The sequence below is a fragment of the Heloderma suspectum genome, chromosome 1 (genome assembly GCF_057233095.1).
Source record: "Heloderma suspectum isolate Gila_16-S chromosome 1, 16-S_ref, whole genome shotgun sequence".
In the NCBI taxonomy this organism is placed as follows: Eukaryota; Metazoa; Chordata; class Lepidosauria; order Squamata; family Helodermatidae; genus Heloderma; species Heloderma suspectum.
The window spans coordinates 150960670-150980544 of NC_139458.1; the positions used below are offsets into that span (position 1 = coordinate 150960670).

The following is a 19875-nucleotide window of genomic DNA, read 5'->3' on the forward strand; positions in this document are numbered from 1 at the left end:
AAAAGACAGAGTTCGTATTATAGCAGTATGTGTCAGCACAAGATTTTGTTTATATGTTGAATGCAACATTTAACATGGGATAGTACACAGATACTTGCACCCATGATTTGCAGATTGGAAGGCAGCCTAGTGAGTTAAAATATGCTCCCTATACCCTTTTATGGGGCCGCGGTGGCTTAGTGGTTAAGACGCTGAACTGCAGACTGGAAGGTCAGCAGTTCGAGACCCGAGTGCTGCGTGACGGAGTGAGCTCCCGTCTTCAGTCCCAGCTTCTGCCAACCTAGCAGTTCGAAAGCAAGAAATTGCAAGTAGATAAATAGGTACCGCCTCGGTGGGAAAGGTAACAGCGTTCCGTGCATTTCGGTGTTCAGTCATGCCGGCCACATGACCACGGAAGCATCTTCGGACAGCGCTGGCTCTTCGGCTTAGAAACGGGGATGAGCACCACACCCTAGAGTCGGACACGACTGGTTGGGGACACCTTTACCTTTACCTTTATACCCTTATATAGTGTGTTTCTTCCTACTCTCTCTCTTCTGGTTTGTCAGGAGTCAGAATATAATTCTGCAATTACATCTGCACTGACCCCTTCTTCATTAATAAATAAATAAATAAATCTATACCATTTTTAAAGATTCTGATTGAACAACTATACATAAAGGAAAATAGTATTCTCTCACATTCAGATTAAATTTTATTTATGATAAAATAATTGTATTCAATAATGTTTGCTCTCTTAAAGCTCAGTGAATTAAATTGTCTATTATTTCCTGAAACACACAATCACTGCATTCCAGGGAACAGCAAACACTGCCAGAGATACCAGGTTTGTGAAGCAAAATATAGCATAATAATTTGTTCAGTTGGATGCAGATTTAGTCATACCTAGATTAGACCCATTGAAATCAATGGGATTTCAGTGAGTCTACTTTTAAGTATGACTAATACTGGATCCAACTCATTATACACAAAATTGCCCTGATAGCTAATAAGCTCAAACAAATTGGGATTTAATCCATATTAATTCTTCCCAGCATCCAGTTAAATCCGGTTCGCATGTGATGCCCAGTTCAAAGGTTAAACAGCCCTGGAGTTGGTATGGCTGCGCAGGAGTGTGCCTTCCACCTGCTCATCACTTCCACTTTCTGGACGTGCTATATGACATCCAAATCCAGACACTATAGGTTGTTATCATAGAATAGTAGGGTTGGAAGGGGCCTACAAGACCATCGAGTCCAACCCACTGCTCAGTGCAGAAATCCTCAAGGAGGCAGTGATAGGACCGCTCTTAAAGTAGCCCTCCTTAGATCCTTAAGTTCTGAACAACTTTCGCCCAGTCTCAAATCTGCCATTTTGGGGCAAGGTGATTGAGCAGGTGGTGGCGGTGCTGTTGAAGGCACACTTGGAAGAAACTGATTATCTAGACCCATTTCAGTCGGGCTTCAGGCCTGGGCATGGGACAGAAACGGCCTTGGTCGCCTTGGTAGATGATATGAGGAGGGCTCTGGATAGGGGTGAATGCTCCTTCCTTGTTCTCCTCGACCTCTCAGCAGCTTTTGATACCGTTGACCACGGTATCCTCCTGGACCGCCTGGAGGGGTTGGGCATTGGGGACACTGTATTACGGTGGTTCCGGTCCTTCCTCTCTGGCAGGTACCAGAGGGTAGCACTGGGAGAGGAGGTTTCGGACCTGTGGCCACTTACTTGTGGGGTGCCACAGGGTTCCATCCTCTCCCCGATGCTATTTAACATCTATGTGAAGCCGCTGGGGGCTATCATCAGGAGGTTTGGGGTGCAGTGTCATCAATATGCGGATGACACGCAGCTCTACCTCTTGTTTAAATCTTCACCAAGGTTGGCCGTAGAATCCCTGTCCAAATGTCTGGAGACGGTGAGTGGCTGGATGGGGAGGAATAAGCTGAAGCTGAACCCTGACAAGACAGAGGTACTTTTGGTGGGAGACAAGAGGAGCCTGGGGGATGTTGACCTGGTGTTGAATGGGGTACAGCTACCCTTGAAAGACCAAGTCCACAGCCTGGGGGTCATTTTGGACTCCCAGCTGTCCATGGAGGCTCAGGTGTCAGCTGTGAGCCAGACAGCGCTGTATCAACTCCATCTGATACGGCGGCTGCGCCCCTTCCTTCCCGACCATCTGCTCCCATCGGTAGTACATGCCCTGGTCTCCTCTCGTTTAGACTACTGTAATGCGCTCTACGTGGGGTTACCCTTGAAGACAGTTCGGAAACTACAGCTGGTACAGAACGCGGCGGCTCGCCTGATTAAAGGCAGCCGCTGGCGAGATCACATCACTCCAGTGCTGAAGGAGTTGCACTGGTTACCAGTTGTTTTCCGGGCCAAATTCAAGGTGTTGGTTTTGACCTTTAAAACCCTATATGGTTCCGGCCCAGCCTATCTTAAGGAGAGCCTCCAGCAGCACCAGACAGGCCGCTTAACAAGATCAGCCTCGGATGGCCTTCTGTCTGTCCCATCAGCCAGGACAGCTAGACTGGTGGGGACGAGGGAGAGGGCCTTTTCTGTGGTGGCCCCCACTCTGTGGAACTCCCTCCCTAGGGAACTTCGTCATGCCCCCTCTTTAATGAGCTTCCGTCGTGCATTAAAAACGTGGTTGTTCAAGCAGGCATTTGGGGTGGGTTAGGGTATTTTAGGAAATATTTTTATTATAGAATTTTATTGTTTTAAACTGTTTTATTGTATGTTGTACATCGCCCAGAGTGGCTGGGTGACCAGCCAGATGGGCAATTAATAAATTTAATAATAAATAATAAAATCCAAGCCAGAGCATTCCTGACAGATGGCTGTCCAGCCTCGTCTTGAACACCTCCAGTGTGGGAGACCCCACCACCTCCCTAGGTAAATGCTTCCATTGTCATATTGCTTGAACAGTCAGGAAGTTTTTCCTGATGTTCAGCTGGAATCTGGCTTCCTGTAACTTGAGCCCATTATTCCATGTCCTGCACTCTGGGATGATCAAGAAGAGATCCTGGCCTTCCTCTCTGTGACAACCTTTCAAGTACTTGAAGAGCGCTATCATATCTCCCCTCAGTCTTCTCTTCTCAAGGCTAAACATGCCCAGTTCTTTCAGTCTCTCTTCATAGGGCTTTGTTTCCAGTCCCCTGATCATCTTTGTTGCCCTCCTCTGAACCCTCTCCAGTTCGTCTGCATCCTTCTTAAAATGTGGTACCCAGAACTGGATATAGTACTTCAGATGAGGCCTAACCAGTGCTGAGTAGAGGGGAACTAGTACTTCCTGGGATTTGGAAGCTATGCTTCTATGAATGCAGCCCAAAAGAGCATTCACCTTTTTTGCAGCCACATCACACTGTTGGCTCATATTCAGCTTGTGATCTACAACAATTCCAAGATCCTTCTCGCTTGTAGTGTTGCTGAGCCACATATCCCCCATCTTGTAACTGTGAATTTGGTTTCTTTTTCCTAGGTGTAGAACTTGGCATTTATCCCTATTAAATGTCATGCTGTTGTTTTCTGCCCAGCGCTCCAGTCTATCCAGATCACTTTGAATTTTGTTTCTATCTTCCAAAGTATTAGCTATCCCGCCCAATTTTGTGTCACCTGCAGATTTGATCAGCATTGCCTGCACCTCCTCCTCCAAGTCATTAATAAAAATGTTGAAGAGCACTGGGCCCAGGACTGAGCCCTGCGGTGCCCCACTCGTTACCTCTCCCCAGTTTGAGAAGGTCCCATTGATAAGCACTCTTTGAGTCCGATTCTGTAGCCAACTGTGGATCCACCGGATCGTTGTTTCATCTAGCCCACTTTAGGCTAGTTTGCTGATCAGGATACCATGGGGCACTTTGTCGAAAGCTTTGTTGAAGTCGAGGTATATGATGTCTACAGCATTCCCACAGTCCACAGGGGAGGTGACCTGATCAAAAAATGAGATTCGTCTGGCAGGATTTGTTCTTGACAAATCCATGTTGGCTTCGAGTAATCACGGCATTGTTTTCAAGGTGCTTCCAGATGGATTGCTTTATAATCTGCTCCAGAATTTTCCCAGAGATTGATGTCAGACTGACTGGTCTGTAGTTCCCAGGTTCCTCCTTTTTACCCTTTTTGAAGATAGGGACAACATTAGCCCTCCTCCAGTCATCTGGCACTTCGCCCGTCCTCCATGATTTCTCAAAGAGAATAGACAGTGGTTCTGAGAGTTCTTCTGCCAGTTCCTTTGTTACTCTAAGATGCAGTTCATCTGGCCCTGGAGATTTGAACTCATTCGAAGTAATTAGGTGTTCCTTGACCATATGCCTATCTATCTCCAGCTGCAATCCTGCCTCTTCAGCCTGTACTTCGCCTTTGCCAGGGGGGGTCATCGACCCTCTTTCAGGAGAAGACTGAGCCAAAGTAGGAATTGAGCACCTCTGCCTTTTCTTTGTCATCTGTTATCATTTTTCCATCCTGATTTAATAGATGAACCACCATTTCTTTCCTCTGTCTTTTACTATGCATGTAGCTGAAGAAAGCCTTTTTGTTGCTTTTAGCATCCCTCACTAACCTCAGCTCATTCTGGGCTTTAGCCTTCCTGACACCATCCCTGCACTTCTGTGCTACCTGCCTGTACTCTTCCTTTGTTGCTTGGTCTTCTTTCCACTTCCTGTATGTGTCCTTTTTTGTTTTCAGGTTATCTCTAAGCTTTTTGTGAGGCCACATTGGCTTCTTCTGTTGTCTTCCACCTTTTTTTCTTGTTGGAATGGTTTGTAATTGTGCCTTTAGAATTTCCTTTTTTAAAAACTCCCATCCATCTTGGACTCCTTTTCTCATTAGAATCGCTTGCCCTGGGACCTTACTGATCATTGTTCTGAGTTTGTGAAAATCAGCTTTCCTAAAATTCAGGGTACACGTTTGACTACACTCGGCTTTTGCTTCCCTTAGAACCAAGAACTCAAGTACAACATGGTCGCTTTCCCCCAGAGTTCCTGTAACTGCTACTTTATCCACTAAGTCATCTCTGTTGGTTAGGATCAAGTCAAGGATAGCCGATCCTCTAGTTCCTTCCTCTACTTTCTGTAGGAGGAAGTTATCCGCCACACAAGTCAGGAATTTCCTGGAGGGGCCATGTTTTGCAGAATTTGTCTCCCAACAAATATCAGGGAAATTGAAGTCCCCCATTACTACTACATCCTGCTTCCTTGAAACATTGGCTGTTTGCTTCTCAAAAGTTTCATCCTTGTCTTCTCCTTGATTGGGTGGCCAGTAGTAGACTCCGACCACCAGGTTCCTTTTATTCTTTGCTCCATTTATTTTGATCCAGATGCTCTCGATGGGGCTACCAAGCTCATCCTCCTGTATTTCTGTGCAGATATATGTATTTTTCACATATAGTACAACCCCACCTCCCTTTCTGTTCCTCCTGTTCTTTTAGAACAAGTTATATCCTTCAATTGCTGTATTCCAGTCATGAGAGTCATCCCACCAAGTCGCAGTTACATCTATCAAGTCATAATTTCCCTCTTGTATTAAGAGTTCAAGTTCATTCTGTTTGTTTCCCATACTGTGGGCACTAATATATAGACATCGAAGACCATGTGCTTCATAGTCTGGCTTTCGTCCTACATGTTTCTGAAGACTATTATTGGGCGCTATTAGAGCTGTTCTCTCCGTTGTGGTGCATGAGCCTTCGTCCATTGTTACCCCCAACTTTACACCTCCCTTCCCCGTAGGTTTCATTTTAAAGCCCTCCTGATGAAGTTCTTTATGCTGTGGCCAAACACATTCCTCCCATCCTTTGTGAGGTGCAACCCATCCCTTGCCAACCCCATCTTCCAGGAAGTATAGCCCGTGGTCCCAGAATCCATATCTTTCACACCAGCACCACCTTCGTAGCCAGTCATTCACCAGGAGTATTTTTCTTTCCCTTTCTATCCTTCTTCTAACTACTGGAAGGATGGATGAGAAAACTATCTGGGCCCCAAAGTTCTTGAGTTTCCTTCCCAAAGCTTCAAAGTCTGACATGATTTCTTCGTAGCTCCGCTTGGCAGTATCATTTGTTCCCACATGGATGAGAAGAAAGCTCACTCTCTGGGAGCTTGCTTGCTTCTGTAGTCCCTGAACCAGATTGAGCAGCTTCCTCTGCTCTGCTCAGCTGGGAGGCAGGAAACAGCCTTGGATGTCATGACATCCAAACCCAGAACTCTGGGTTATTTAGGGGTTAATTGCTCAAACCACGGACAGTTGTTGGGTTAACTCTGGATTGTTTAATTCTGGATTGTTTAACCCCCAGCAACCCAGACTTTTGGGTTCAGACTTCATGATAACAACCTAGGAACAGAGTGTTCCTGGGTTGTTTCAGAAAGTGGAAGTGGAGAGCGGATGGGACACTTGCTGCCCACATGGCTGCACAAATTCCTGAGTTGTGTACCCCAGGAATTGGGCATTACTTCTGAATGAGGTCATTGACCTGGTTCACACATAGCGACAACCCAGAATACAGGTTGAGTATGGGTTGCCGTTGAATCGTGGATTGTTGTTGAAGCATGGGTTGTCATTGTATGTGAAGTCTCCACTATGGTTTAAACTATAGTTGTTAACCACGAACAACCAAGAGTTCACCACCCAACAATAACCAGGGATTCTCTTCCTGGGTTGTTGTTGGTTAATGACCCATAGTTAAACCATGGTGCAGGATTTGCAGATAACATAATGATTCAAGAACAACTCATACTCAACCCATGCAACTGGCTTGCATGTAACAATGACAAATCATGGGTTAATTAACCCATGATTTTCTGAACCTAGTGCTGGGGGTTTTCCACAGCCATTTTGAATATTCAGCTCCTGATCGGGATGATCAGGGGTTCCAACATGATGTCTGAACCCAGACACTAAAGGTTAATCATGGGTTAAACAACCTACAGTTCACCTACAATTTGTAGTTAGGTTAACTGTGGGTTGTTTAACCCATGATTAACCTTTAGTGTCTTGCTTCAGACATCACATAGCAACCTCTGATCAGAAGGGGAATATTCAAAAGACTGAGGAATGCACCAGCCTACACTGTGACAAATCTTGGGTTAATCAACCTATGATTTGCTGCCATTACATGCTACTAGTTATAAATAGTCACAATATCTGCAATAATATGTGCTAATACATTCTGTCATATTTATAATATTTACCTCAGAAGTCAAATATCCCCCCTGGTTATTTTCTGACATAGAAAAATAGGCTGTAATTCAGAGGGTTTAATAGTTAGTCAACAATTTTAAGTATAAGCATGTATTCAGATCTCATTTTAAATGAAGATCTTTTTAAGTGATACTTAAAATAACAGATTTATTTTTTTTAAATTACAATTTAAAAATTGGGGTTTTAAAAAGTATTCATTTTTATTCACCTTTCAGAGTCCCCTTGGCCAAAGGAATATCAGCACTGGCAGAACCCATCAACTGTTAGTTATGAAAAGAAGGGTGCACCTTGATTGTGTCTAGTGCTTGCTTCCTACTCCCTTTGCCTAACTACAACAGATGATCAGCAAGGTCAGAGCTGATATTGCTGATCCTCTGTTTGTTGCTGGGCACACAATGTGGGAAAATACCATCTGTGCACTCCAGATGTTTCTCCTCTCTGTAACACATTTTCATGCGTGCATTAGGGAAAATCTATGGATAGAAACGTGTTTCTGCTTTCATATATCTTTCTCTGGATCAGAGTGCACATACTCAATTCAGAGCAAGCAATTAACTGTATGTCAGTCTATGCTGAGGTAAATGACGAGGTTTGATTTTAAGTTTAACAAGGACATGAAAACTCATACAGGAAAAGTGACTTATTCTTTCAGTCATATGATGTGTGAAACCAGCAGTTCCATTTTTCCCTTTAAAATTTCACATTTCCACACATTGTCCACAAGATGGCATTGTCCTATTTTTTATTTTCTGTGTTCCAAAAAGAAATTTTGAATCCTCCCACTGTATTAAAAACAATATACTGTCTCATATGTACACATCTTAGTTTAGACTTTTATGTTCACAGAGTGCACTGAAAATTGTAAAATATATGGCCTTTTAGGGTTGTATCCAGTGTTATATTAGTGGAAAAGGTACAAGACATGGCATTGTTCCACTAGCAGTTACACAAACACTAGCTGGACTAGCACAACTAGTGCAAACAACACCTAGCCTAATGAAGTCATAATGAGTTGTGCAACAGTTTGTGCAAGGGCTAGTGCAGCCTGCCTCAATCTGGTAACCTCCAGATGTTCACATAGAGCCAGTTCATGTAGAATCATAGGGTTGGAAGGGGTCGACTTCAACTCCCATTAGCCCCAGCCAGCATAGTCAATGGTCAAGAGTGCTAGAAATTGTACTCCAATACATCTGGAAGGCACCAGCTTGGGGAAGGCTTCTCTAGTGCAATTGGTTGTGGAATGGTTTGTGTAAGTGGAATCAAACTATTGGATTTGACACTTTCACAAGGATGAAAATGGGAATCTTCTGCAAGCAGTAGATTTGGGTGAGCGAAATGACACCACTGGATGCACCTCTTAACCTCTGTATATTTATCCTGTTTTTCAGTTTGAAAACACTTTCCAAAAGTGAGTAACAGAATAAAAGCAGTTTAACCAATGTAACTGAACTGCCAACATCATTACTGATTCTGTATTTTCATCCATCTGTAGAGAGTTTCTTGTATACAGAAACTAGAATTTTTATTTTTTCTAATAATCAGTAAGAGTGATTATTAAACAATACAACTTAAACAATACTTGAAGAGTATAAGTGGAATAAGTCAGAGCTGGAAAATCTCAAGGCTGGAATGTAAAATAACGTGGGATTTATATTTTGAAATTAGCCATCCACTTTGGGGATAGAAGTTTTTGTTTTAAAACTTTCCAAATACTTTTAAAGCATTTTCAGCGGAACATCTCTCTAGGTCTGTCAGCATATTCTGATAGTTCACTGTTAGTCTCTCAAAAATTCTGTTTTTCTCTGACTTACAAATGACTGCACTGTTTTTCCAGAGTCAATACAGATTCGTTTGTGAGGCTATTTTGAAAGTGTATGAAGAAGAACTTGTTAGACCTTTAAAAACATCGCTGCATAAATAGGAAGCAACAGATACCTTTCAGAAGAACCCATGTAAGACACTGGCTGCACTTGTTGTGCCATAATATTGCTTGCAAGAAATGTTGTCTGAAAACAATGAAGAACTGAAAAGGACTTGGAAAAACTTCAGCACTATTGCACTTTATGTTGAAACTGAAAATCGGTCTTTAAAACACTATGATTTTTCTGTGTTGGAAGACTTTCTCTTCATGCTTTGCTTCGAACAAACCACAGACTGAATGAACTCTGTGTGTTCTGGATTGCTTTCCAGACTTTGTTGTAGTGCCATATAGTCCCTTTTTGTTTGAACTGCTACAAAAAAAGGCTGGAACACTTTCATTCTTTGTTTGATGCCTATCTCTTTTTGAAGCAACAATACACACGAAGCCATTTCTTCCGATGCTAAATTTATTTGCTGTGTTAAGATTCTTGCTGTCTTTTATTTTGGTGAAATATTAGCAATATTATTTACTCTAGACACACTGCCTACTGAAGCAGCACATTTTACCCTATGCCCTTCTAGAATCTAACCTGATTAGTAGTGGAAAGCTGCAATCTGTTCTAACCCAGCAGTAGCTGCATAAAGGCCTGTTCAGCAAGCATTTTGTTTAGGTTGGGGTAGGACCGACATTTATTTTGAAATGGCAACTCTGTTTCTCAGCATGTCATAACATTGGTGTGTTCTGAAACATCTGATGACATTACCTAATGGGAATGAATGCATGCATTTTGTCTTAACCCCTTAAGTGCCTTAGACTTACAGTGTATGTCTTAATGACAAGGCACTTGTATTGGCCCTAAAGGGGGAAGTATCATCATTACGTTTATTTTAGCGGGTTCACATTTTAAAGCATGGCCCTTGGTGCTTAGAATGTGGTACTGCAGGGGGTCACAGAAATACCATTCCTTCTCTTTCTACAAGTACCTGCATGCTACTGTAGCTAGCAGAAGAACCCCAGCCTATTAAATATGTAATCATTGTTTACTACTATGAAATGAAGTGGAAAATCTGACACATTCCTTTCAACTGGCAAAATGTTAGCAACATGAAATGAAAAGCCAGTATGCTGTTTTAGAATTTGTTCCTCTATTTTACCCTTACACTGAGAAAAAGCTTTGTAACTTGAATAGGTTATGACTTCTTAATAGCACTGATACTCCGCTTTAAACTTGCAAATCCAAGATAAGCCTTCCCCAGCACAATTGTTTTCCTTGCGTCCACGTCTGCTGTTTCTTAAGTCATGTTTATACTGAACTGTGCTTTTAAAAGAAAAAAAAAGAGGGAAGGGTGTAAAATGCCATCAATTTGTCCCTAAAACATTTAGTCTCTCGGTAAGTCCTTTGGGGTCCCTGTGTTTTGTGTATTGAAATGGTTTGTGTGCCTCCTTTTAAAAGCTATTTGCATGTATGCAATTGGAGGTGGTTCATTGATACAGTATCTGAACTCATTCTAGGGTTATATATAGGTTTTTGTCTCCTTTTCAAAAACATTTCTAGGATGATTGAAGCGAACTAGCTAGTGAGGGTGCCCAGCATCTTGCACAGTAAGTTTGGGATTCAGTTTTTTCTTTATGGAAACTTAATCTGCCCTATATTTAAATGTTTTGATCAATTACCCAATGATTTTTAAGCAGGATATTTAGAATATATAATGAGGATATGCTGTATTTTAAAATGAGTTTTTAAAAACGATATATAGTTTATCTTTACAAATATGGGGTTGGATGCAGACTTTGCTCCCACCTACAGGAGCATCCCTTGAGCAGAGTTCTGCTCAGGGGATCCTCCTGCTGCCAATAGGAGAGGGAGGCAACATTTGCCAATCCCCCCACCCACCCACAGCTGTTTGCACCCTTTGAAAATCTGCTCCAGATTTAGAGGGCACTAGCACTAGTGGCTGCAGGGAGATGGGAGAACTGGCAGAAATCGCCTCTCCCTCCCACTTCCGCTAGCAGGATCCCTCCCCTAGATGAAAAGCCTTCCATGGACTGAAGGGGCCCTTCCGTTTGTCTTCCAGACATGGTATATAAAGTTTGTTCCCAATGAGTTTAAATTTGGTGCAAAGCTATAGCAACCCTGTGCCATGATGGCAAATGAAACAGAAAATGTAAAGGCTTTAGGCATATTTTAAAAAGAACCATATCTGGTGATCTGTTTTGCTTATTTACAAAGCAGATCTGGTAACCTGTTTCTAGATTTTACATTATTGCATTATTATCCTTTAATATAACTATTTTGTTATGTCAGTCTAAAAATGAACACCATTGTCAGGGCATCAGTCTGTGATTTCTCTTACCAAACTTAGGTTTCAGTTGGTATTAATTATAATGGGCTTCTTAAAACCCCATTCTTAACTGAGCAGTTGTCCAATCTGTAGGAATGCATTTTTGTGTCTTTCACAAATTAGCAAGTGTTAAATGTGGTTAAAGCGTCATTGGCTTTTGGTGGTCTGGTGCTCTTCAGCAGAATGTGAGAGGTTGTTTGTAATGCATTTTTATTATGCTTAGGACAGTTTCAGATGAGCAAGCACAATGTGGTAACTATTTGGAATCTTGCTGTGCAGTCATCTAAGCCATCCTTGGATGTCGGTGTAAGCAATGTAAAACCCCTTTTATAGAAAGCTTGCAGTAGTTCTTCTTACTAACCAGTCAGATGGCAACTAGGAGGAGAAATAATGCTAACGGTACTTCCTACTCATGTTCTGTTTTAATATACTTGCTTCAGAAAGAGTTTAGTACCTGGAAAGATTTCATGCTTTTGATTTGGATACCGTTTCTCGTTATTGTTTTATGCCATGGTGTTGGTTGTTTGCAGGGCTAATATAAGCACTTGTAGCAAAAGTAAATATTAAATTATTGCATCCATGCTGGTGAAACAATTTATGGTCTTACAATTGCCAGCATAAATTTGGAAATAGCATTGCCCTTTTTATAAACTTATTGAACGGAAAATACCAGAGGGTTTATAGCAACATGGTATAACACTGGTATTTTACATATGCTGATATTCTTATGTGAGGTTGCCAAAGCAATTTGAATCCATGAGAAACATTTATACCACAATGTATTTTGTTGGGGTATATTTTTGGTACTTAGTACATTGATTCAACATAGAGGCAGAAATATTAGCTGCCTTAAAGCCTCCATCTCCCCTGATATAAGCTGATTTAGGGCTTACTGGTCAGTAGCAATGAAGAAATATTGAAAGAGATTAGTTTGGCAGGGTCACCAGCTAATCAGCAAGCTACAAGAATTTCCCTTAAATGCACATATGATAAAAATAGGATAATATCAAAGTATTATCATGTCATAAAAGTGTATTTCCACAAAATGCATTTTCCCATTGTGGTATAAATAGCCTTTTACTAATATTTTTATATGGCCTAAAAGTTAATACTACTAATTACTTTGCATTGGGTTATGAAGATCTGTATCAAGCTAAAAAGAAAAGAAAAAAATATTTTTTGTATGTGTTTCATTCTGTACAAAACATGAATGTATGTTTCTGGCATAATGACATATAAAGTGATGAGTGTTATGGATGTTGGATTTTATGGATAATTATTTTCATACTATTTGCTAAAAAAAAAAAAAAAAGATGAGGGGAGAAAAATTGTAACACTTCCTGTTTTTTTTAATTCAACTTGTTTTCATTGTAAATAAGAGCAATAGGGTAATAGTTTTGTGCCAATGTATGTTACAGCTGTATGTTTTTTTAATCCTGAAAACTATGATTATTTAAGGTACTCTGAAGGTTTGTCTAATGCAGAAATCTAGGACTCTACGACTTGTTAAAATTGCTTCTTTTGCCTTTTTAGTTGTGTGGCTTTTGGGTGTGGTGGGGTATACTTTGGGTTATGTTAAATATGAAGTACCCACAGTGTCAGTCATTCTCTGAAGAATATGACTTTAAGCGAGCCAGCTAATCATACCACTTAGACTGGAGCATGATCCCTCCAAATCTTTGAAGTGGAACATCCACCTCCAGTGCTGCAGTAATGTCCCTAGCAAAGTTACTGCTAGCGTAAGAACAAGATTGGTTCTCCTTGGTATAGCTATTGGAATTTCCTATTCCCAAATGTACATGGTTGGACAACCAAGTTTAGGATTAGGCTATAAGCTATGTTAACCTAAAGCATTAGATGCCTTTACTGAAGAAATAAAGCCTACCACATTTATACCATGTAGTCCAAGCTATTGTACTGCATTAATTTGCAACAAAAGTCATTCATGCTGCAGCTTTCCTTGGTAGCCTTCTCCAGGATTTCGCAAATAAGTTCTACTTGTAAAATATGCTGTAGTTAGCATATCCTGCAATGCAGCAATATCCCACAGCTACCAATTTAGAAATGCTGCCATCCTCTTATCACAGAAGGCACAAAATGCAAGTGAAGAGAGCTGAGGAGAGAGGTTTTTGACAGAACCAGTATGGACAGCACCTTGTCACAAGCAATGTGCAGATAGAACTGCAGCATCTGTGGAAGGCAGAAAAGCAGCAGAAATGCTTCAGTTGCAGCTGTTCAGGGAGGCCAAGAAGTGGAAAAGTCCTATGTGGAATCTCAGCAGCTTTTGCATCTGGTGGAGGAGAACTCCACTAGATAGTTGGAAAGGGTCTGTTTGATAGGGTGCAGAATTACAAGTTTCTGGCCAGCAGTTAGCAATGGATGGCTCCCCAAGCTCCTGAAAGTCTTGTAGGATGTCTAGCCCTACATCATATTAACCCTCGTACAAGTTCCCTTCCTCATTCTTTGACTCACAAAGGAGTGAAGGCATCTGGTACCATGTGCATTGTTCTCATTACTGGTCTTTAACACACCTGTGGTTAGTAAGATGCATAAATTATTTAGGTTTGCATATGCTGTGCAAGGAGAAGTACTGCACATTATGCAAAATCTCTCACGTGATTACCAGGATATAGTTATCTGCATGTATATTCCACCAATACATGCGAACAGATATACTGAACTTATAGCAATGTAAATATTCATGCACAGAGACAGAACACAAGAGGAAAGCAGTGGGGAAGAGCTCACATTGCATTGGTTGTTACATGAAGCCTCTGGATTTTAACAGATTGGAAATGGGTAGAGAAGTAGAACATTACTACAGCTCCTTTTCTTCACTAGCCACAGTGGCTGTTGTGATAAGGCTCTTCCTTCATGAGAGAATCCAGTGAAATGTGTTCCCTTCGTGCAGTACCACTGTAAGCAGTCAGTCTCCAGCACTGCAGTCCTACATCCACAGTTGAGTGTGCTTAGAAGCTGAATATTAGGTGTATGAAAGTAGCTCATGGACCAACTTAGTGAGTACACCTAATTGAAATTGAATTCCCTTTGTCAGTTGGATTTGCTTCCAAATAAATGGAGAGAGAGAGAGAGAGGCCTTAAACACAAATGCAGTGTCTCAAAGGCACTCTTGTGCAAGCAGAAGAGCATTCCACTTACACAAGTTGCCCCCTCACAATTTCTGCTGATTGCTCTCCTGCTACAGACCCTGCACCATTTCCCATGCCATTCTGTAGGGTCCTCAGCCCTCAGGACTGGATTTTGGAGGATGCAGTGAAGAGGAATGGGTGCGAAAGCCCAGATGTTTGGATCCAGGTTGTTGGCTTAGTGGCTTGAGATTGATGATCTACGGATCATAAGCTTAAATGTAAATGCCTCAAAAGAATACTGGGTACATATGATAAACCATGATGAAGTCCACTGTGTAACAAAGCAGCATATTGATTTTTTAAAAATTGTAGAGACAAGTATGTTATGATAAATATTGGAAGTGCTGTTAGGAGAAACAATTATATTTGCTTTAATTCAGTCATTGTGGCCAAGCTAGAAATACAAACCAAAGCTGAAATGGTGGTTTCTCAATTTTCTGAACGGTATAGTAAAAAGAAAAGAAATTCATCTTTGTGCAGTACAGTTGCCTATCTGGAGCTTTGATGGTTTAACTTTAAAATCCATAGGCTTTAAATGTTCCTCCACATCAATTGCAATCAGGTTGATAGAATTTTAAAGATATATTTAGGGAAAAATTAGTAATGGTGAAACTATATTGCCTTAAACCAAATGTTACTGGCATATGGTTTATTTGTACAGGGAGATTTGAAGACCACTATGTTAATACTTTGGAAATGATTCTTTAGAAACAAAGTTGGTACTTTGGATATGAAGAGACCTTGACTGACAATATTGCTGGTGGAATTACTTGATATTTAACACAATTTTAAATAGATTTCATTTATTGTCTAAATTTCTTGAATTTCAAAATAGTAGCACTTTATCTAATGCTTTACTACTGACAGAATTTTTGGACAAAACAAATTTGCTATCAGATTGAAGAGCTGCTTAATTGATTCCTGTGCAGAGTTGACTGGAGTTGATCATAGTATGAATGCTTTATCAGTGTGCTACCTTCCCAGCTTGTATCCATTTGTTTTAAGACATGTATCAGTACATCTAAAACCTTAGTCATACAAATCCTAAATATTAATGCCTGTGTCTCAACCTGTGGTACTAGTACAGCATCATTTCTTGTGGCATTCTACCAGTGCTGCTGTTGATACACTAAGCATTTTTCTCTGGTCTAGGTTTTAGAATTGTAATCCTCATAAATATTGATACTAAAAATAATCTCCACAAAATAGCTGGTTATAAATTCCTTTTGATTTTCTCGGTGTCTCACATTTAGCCATGAATAAACCATTTAGTATGGCTGGGATCCATTGGGCTTTGCAGAGAGCTTGCCCATGTGCAGTGCAGTTTCTGGGGCCTGCCTTTGTCACTTGGGCCACCCTACGGACTACTCCCAAACTCGGGATACCTTGGGGAACAACCCAAGGAGCTCTTTGGATCCTAGCTTGTGCATATTCTTGCTCAGCATCATTTTTAAAATGTTTGCTTAAAGATCTTGAAATGGGGGCGGGGGGGCGGTTGTACTTAAGTTGTAAGTAAAGAAGTAAGTAAAGCGAGTAAAGAATAGGTAATGCACACACACAAAAATAAGTAATGTAAAAAATAGTTTTAAAGGGAAACAGTTGCAATTCTTATAGACAAAGGCTCTAATATGGTTGGAGGGGTTAAAACAGCACTAAGTTGCTTTGTACTCTTTCTATTAGAATATATTGACTAATTTCCCACTGCAGTTATCTCCCAATACTAGGGACTGGGCTTCAAGTTTAACAATAATTCATATATATATATATACACACACACACACACACACACACTAAAATCAGTGAACTGGTTCTCCTAGCAAATTCTAAAAGGACATTTTTGTGTTTGTGTGTGGGTTGGGGTTTTTGGTTTATTTTCTGGCACAGGTGCTATAGTATATGTGTAAATATAAAGGCTGTAAAATCCAATCTTGTGTCTGGATCATATTCCTATGAGTGGCCATATTTATTTATTTTTGTTGCTAGTGTTGCTAGTGGAAATGAGTTTGCATTTCTTCTGTGACTTTGCATTGTCCAGTTCAACTAGGTCTTGTGTTGCTCAGTGAGTTGGCTTCAAGCATCTCAGTAAGTCATCTTGAAAGCCCAATATTATTGTGAATCTTCACACAAGCTTGTTCCCATATAAACAGATTTGTCTTTGAACTTGTGTGTTTACATTTTTTAAACAAAGGTTATTCAGCCAAAAGACTCTACGCTAAGCAGCAGGAATTGTGCTCAGTTGAAAATAACGTGCACTTGAATTTGGTCAACACTGGACAATGTGAAAAGAATTCAGCGTTCATCACTGCAGCTACTGTATGCTTTAAAAGGGCCTTATGTATTTTGCCTGCATCAGAGTAAAAGGAGAGTTCTTGCCATTAATAAGGTACACTAATGTTCTACATACTATACCAGCAGCTCCCCAGAGAAAATAGAGTATTTAACATTTAACAAATCTTGTTTTTAGTCTTACGAGCAACTTCATTCTGTTATGTGAAATATATGCTGTTATACATATTTTGTGGATATATTTAATTTTGATTGACAAATAGTTGTCTAGGTACAAACTTGAAGAAAATATATAGTTTACTTGTGGATCTTAATTGTTTAATTGCAAAATAAAGATGTGCTTTAGTAATTTAAAGTTTGGAAATTTGTTATTACTGAACATTTGCTGTGAGTGTACTGCATAAGTTCATGTCACTGATTTTAAAAAATCCTTTGGACATCTAACCACCCATTTCTCCATTTGTTTCACATGCAAATACATGCGTGCGTGCGTGCACACACCAGTTCTTCATGGTCTCTGTGCATCACACATATGGGAGACTGACAAGCCAACTTACCGGAGGAGGGTAGGTGTCCTACTGTAACATGGACATGGTCTACCCCATTGACGTTTGTGAAGCATTGTAAATTGGATGTGCAGAGCCCATATGTGTGAATGCACAGATGACCACTCAAAGAACAGCTACAGGTAAGAATCCTGCCTTTTCTCTTACAAATATACAACCAGTGTAATTTAAACTGTGGTGTCACCAGAGTTACTACCAGATACGATCATACCACAGGGATATTTTATATATAGTGCTGTTGCCTCACTACCGGTGATACACAGTCTCTTGTACACCATGCACAGTGCAGTCCTGTGCACTACAGAACTACCTACAAGCAAAGAAAGGGGTTTTTAATTTCTTTTGTTTTAGGGAAAAGATACAAAGTTCAAAAATGGGGAGGGAAGGAATACAGGAATGGGGGGCAAGAATAAGGAAAGGGAGGAAAGTACATTAGGTTTTTTTAAGGATCTAGCAAGAAAGACAGGGAAAACTACAAAGAAAGAGTTGAATTGAGAACGGGGAGCCAAAGAACAAGGCAAGGAAAGGAGAAAAGAGTAAACTACTAAATACTAGATGTTTTTGGTTTTTAAATAAATCTAGAAAAGAATGCAAGGGAATAGTTGAATTGAGAAGGACTGGGTGGGAAAGAGTCCAACACACACCACAGATCTAGCCAGATAACTTCAGAGCTCTCTTCAGTAACACCAAATCTTTTTCTCCCAATGAACAAACTCAGACTTTTTTCTCCAATATATCCAGTATTCCCCCCACCACCACCTTCCAGCACTGTCACTGATTGGAGACTGCTGGGTTATGTGCAGCCCTAATTTGGCAACTACAGTTGCCATTTGCCAAAGCTCAGTCCCTCCTCTCCACCCCCCTTCTCTTTCTCCCTGGTCTTTCTCAAGTTGATACATTTTGGAGACAGGCTGTCTGGGCTTCCAAAGGCATCAGAATAGCTCTCAATCTCCAAGGCAGACAGAGGCACTTCGTGGGTGACCTGCTTCGCTTTGGAGTGCCTCAGTGCTGGTCTGATTTGCTTCAGATCACACTGAGGCACCCCCAAAGCTCTCCAGTTCGCTTCGGTATTTGGATTCGGCACTGAAGTGATGCATAGCCCTGTCACTAAAAATAGCATGTTGCTTGCCTGCCTTGTGACATCTTTAGGACAGATGCATGGAGCTATTATCCCCACTGCAATTTTGCCATCACAGGAGAAGGCTCTTGTATGGCCAAGGAAGGCAGGTGTATGTAGGAAGCTGTGTTGGCAGGGAGACATGTACATTTCACTATGCCTTGGGCAGCTAGAATGGCCTGCATATGTATTGCTAACAGAAATATTATGATACACCATTGATACTACAGATTGTTTTCTTGCCTTTTACATTTGAGTTAAAGGGCCTGTATGGCTGCAGATTCTAGATCACCCAGGAGGATGGAAAGTTCCAGAAATGGTGACACACACATTACTTTCTCTAGAGCATGATACACTATGTCCTGCCTTGTTACCTTCAGATGGTTTAATTAAAAGTTAGTTGCAGCCAAAAGTTGTATTCAACCTATCATTATCTTGTTGTGACAACTTCTGAAGCATAAGTCTTTGTGTCAATCTGGCTCACTCTTGTCTGTTCCATTTTCTGATAGTTAGCCTAGCGAAAGACTGTCGTTTGTATATTTTGACACACCCGTAACATGACCAGTATTTATTATTGGAACCTGTGAGGGAGCAGACAAAGAAGAGAAGTTTCCTGAGGGGCCTAGCCATGTATCCAGAGGAGGCTTTGTTTCCTGACATGGAGGAAAAGGCTGTATAGCTTTGTGGTAGAGTATATGCTTTGCATGCAGAAGGTCCATGTTCAATCCACAGGATCTCCAGCCAGAAGGTCAGGAAGCAGGTGATATGAACGAACTCTGCCTGAGACCTGGGAGAGTTGATGTCATAGTAGACAAGACTGGGCTAGATGTCCACATGACCCTATGGACGACCTAGCCCTCCACCCTGCAGGCTATGTTGGGAAAAGCAGCAGCAGCACTATTTGTCTGTGGATCCGTGTATAGGAATATAGGACTGGTGTGCATGTGAAGGCCATTCTATACACAATGTCGCAGCAAACCTATACTGACTACTGAGTGGACACTCATTTTTAGGTGTTTGATATACACCTAAAAATGTAATAAAAGAGCAACCACTTCAAGCTGTCAGCTCTAGAGGGGGTTGTTGGAAATTTTAAACTGCCTTCTTCCATCAGTTATGACATCACGAGGTCTTTCTAATTATATGTACTGCAGAATGATATAGAGCTGAGGTTTCAGAAACCTTGGAAAAAGCAATTGTCATTGGGGAAAAAACTTTTCACGTTGCATGGTGCAATGATGTTAATGAAATGTGCCCTGTTCTATTTGACCAATATCAATATTTTCAGGAGGTTATTGCTGTTCTAAACTTCAGTGCAGTTTATATAACATACCTTCTACCATTTCACAGGTTAAAATAAGGACACTCTTAGGCGTTGAGCTAAGCCCCTGCT

At 41.0% G+C, this 19875-nt stretch overlaps 1 protein-coding gene across 12 annotated transcripts in view; it reads left to right on the forward strand.

Moving 5' to 3' along the window:
• PTPN4 (protein tyrosine phosphatase non-receptor type 4) overlaps window positions 1-17148 on the forward strand; it is a 143237-nt gene extending 126089 nt beyond the window's left edge. For 7 of the 12 annotated variants that reach the window (XM_084806941.1, XM_084806875.1, XM_084806921.1 and 4 more), the window contains one exon: window positions 8996-12660. In XM_084806941.1, the coding sequence (XP_084663067.1) occupies window positions 8996-9082 (87 nt within the window). In that variant the 3' untranslated portion in view covers window positions 9083-12660. Of the gene's footprint in view, window positions 1-7376; window positions 12661-16701 lie in introns of those variants that run through there. The other 5 variants (XM_084806981.1, XM_084806913.1, XM_084806902.1 and 2 more) reach the window with 4 other exon arrangements.
• Window positions 17149-19875: the final 2727 nt, after the last annotated feature.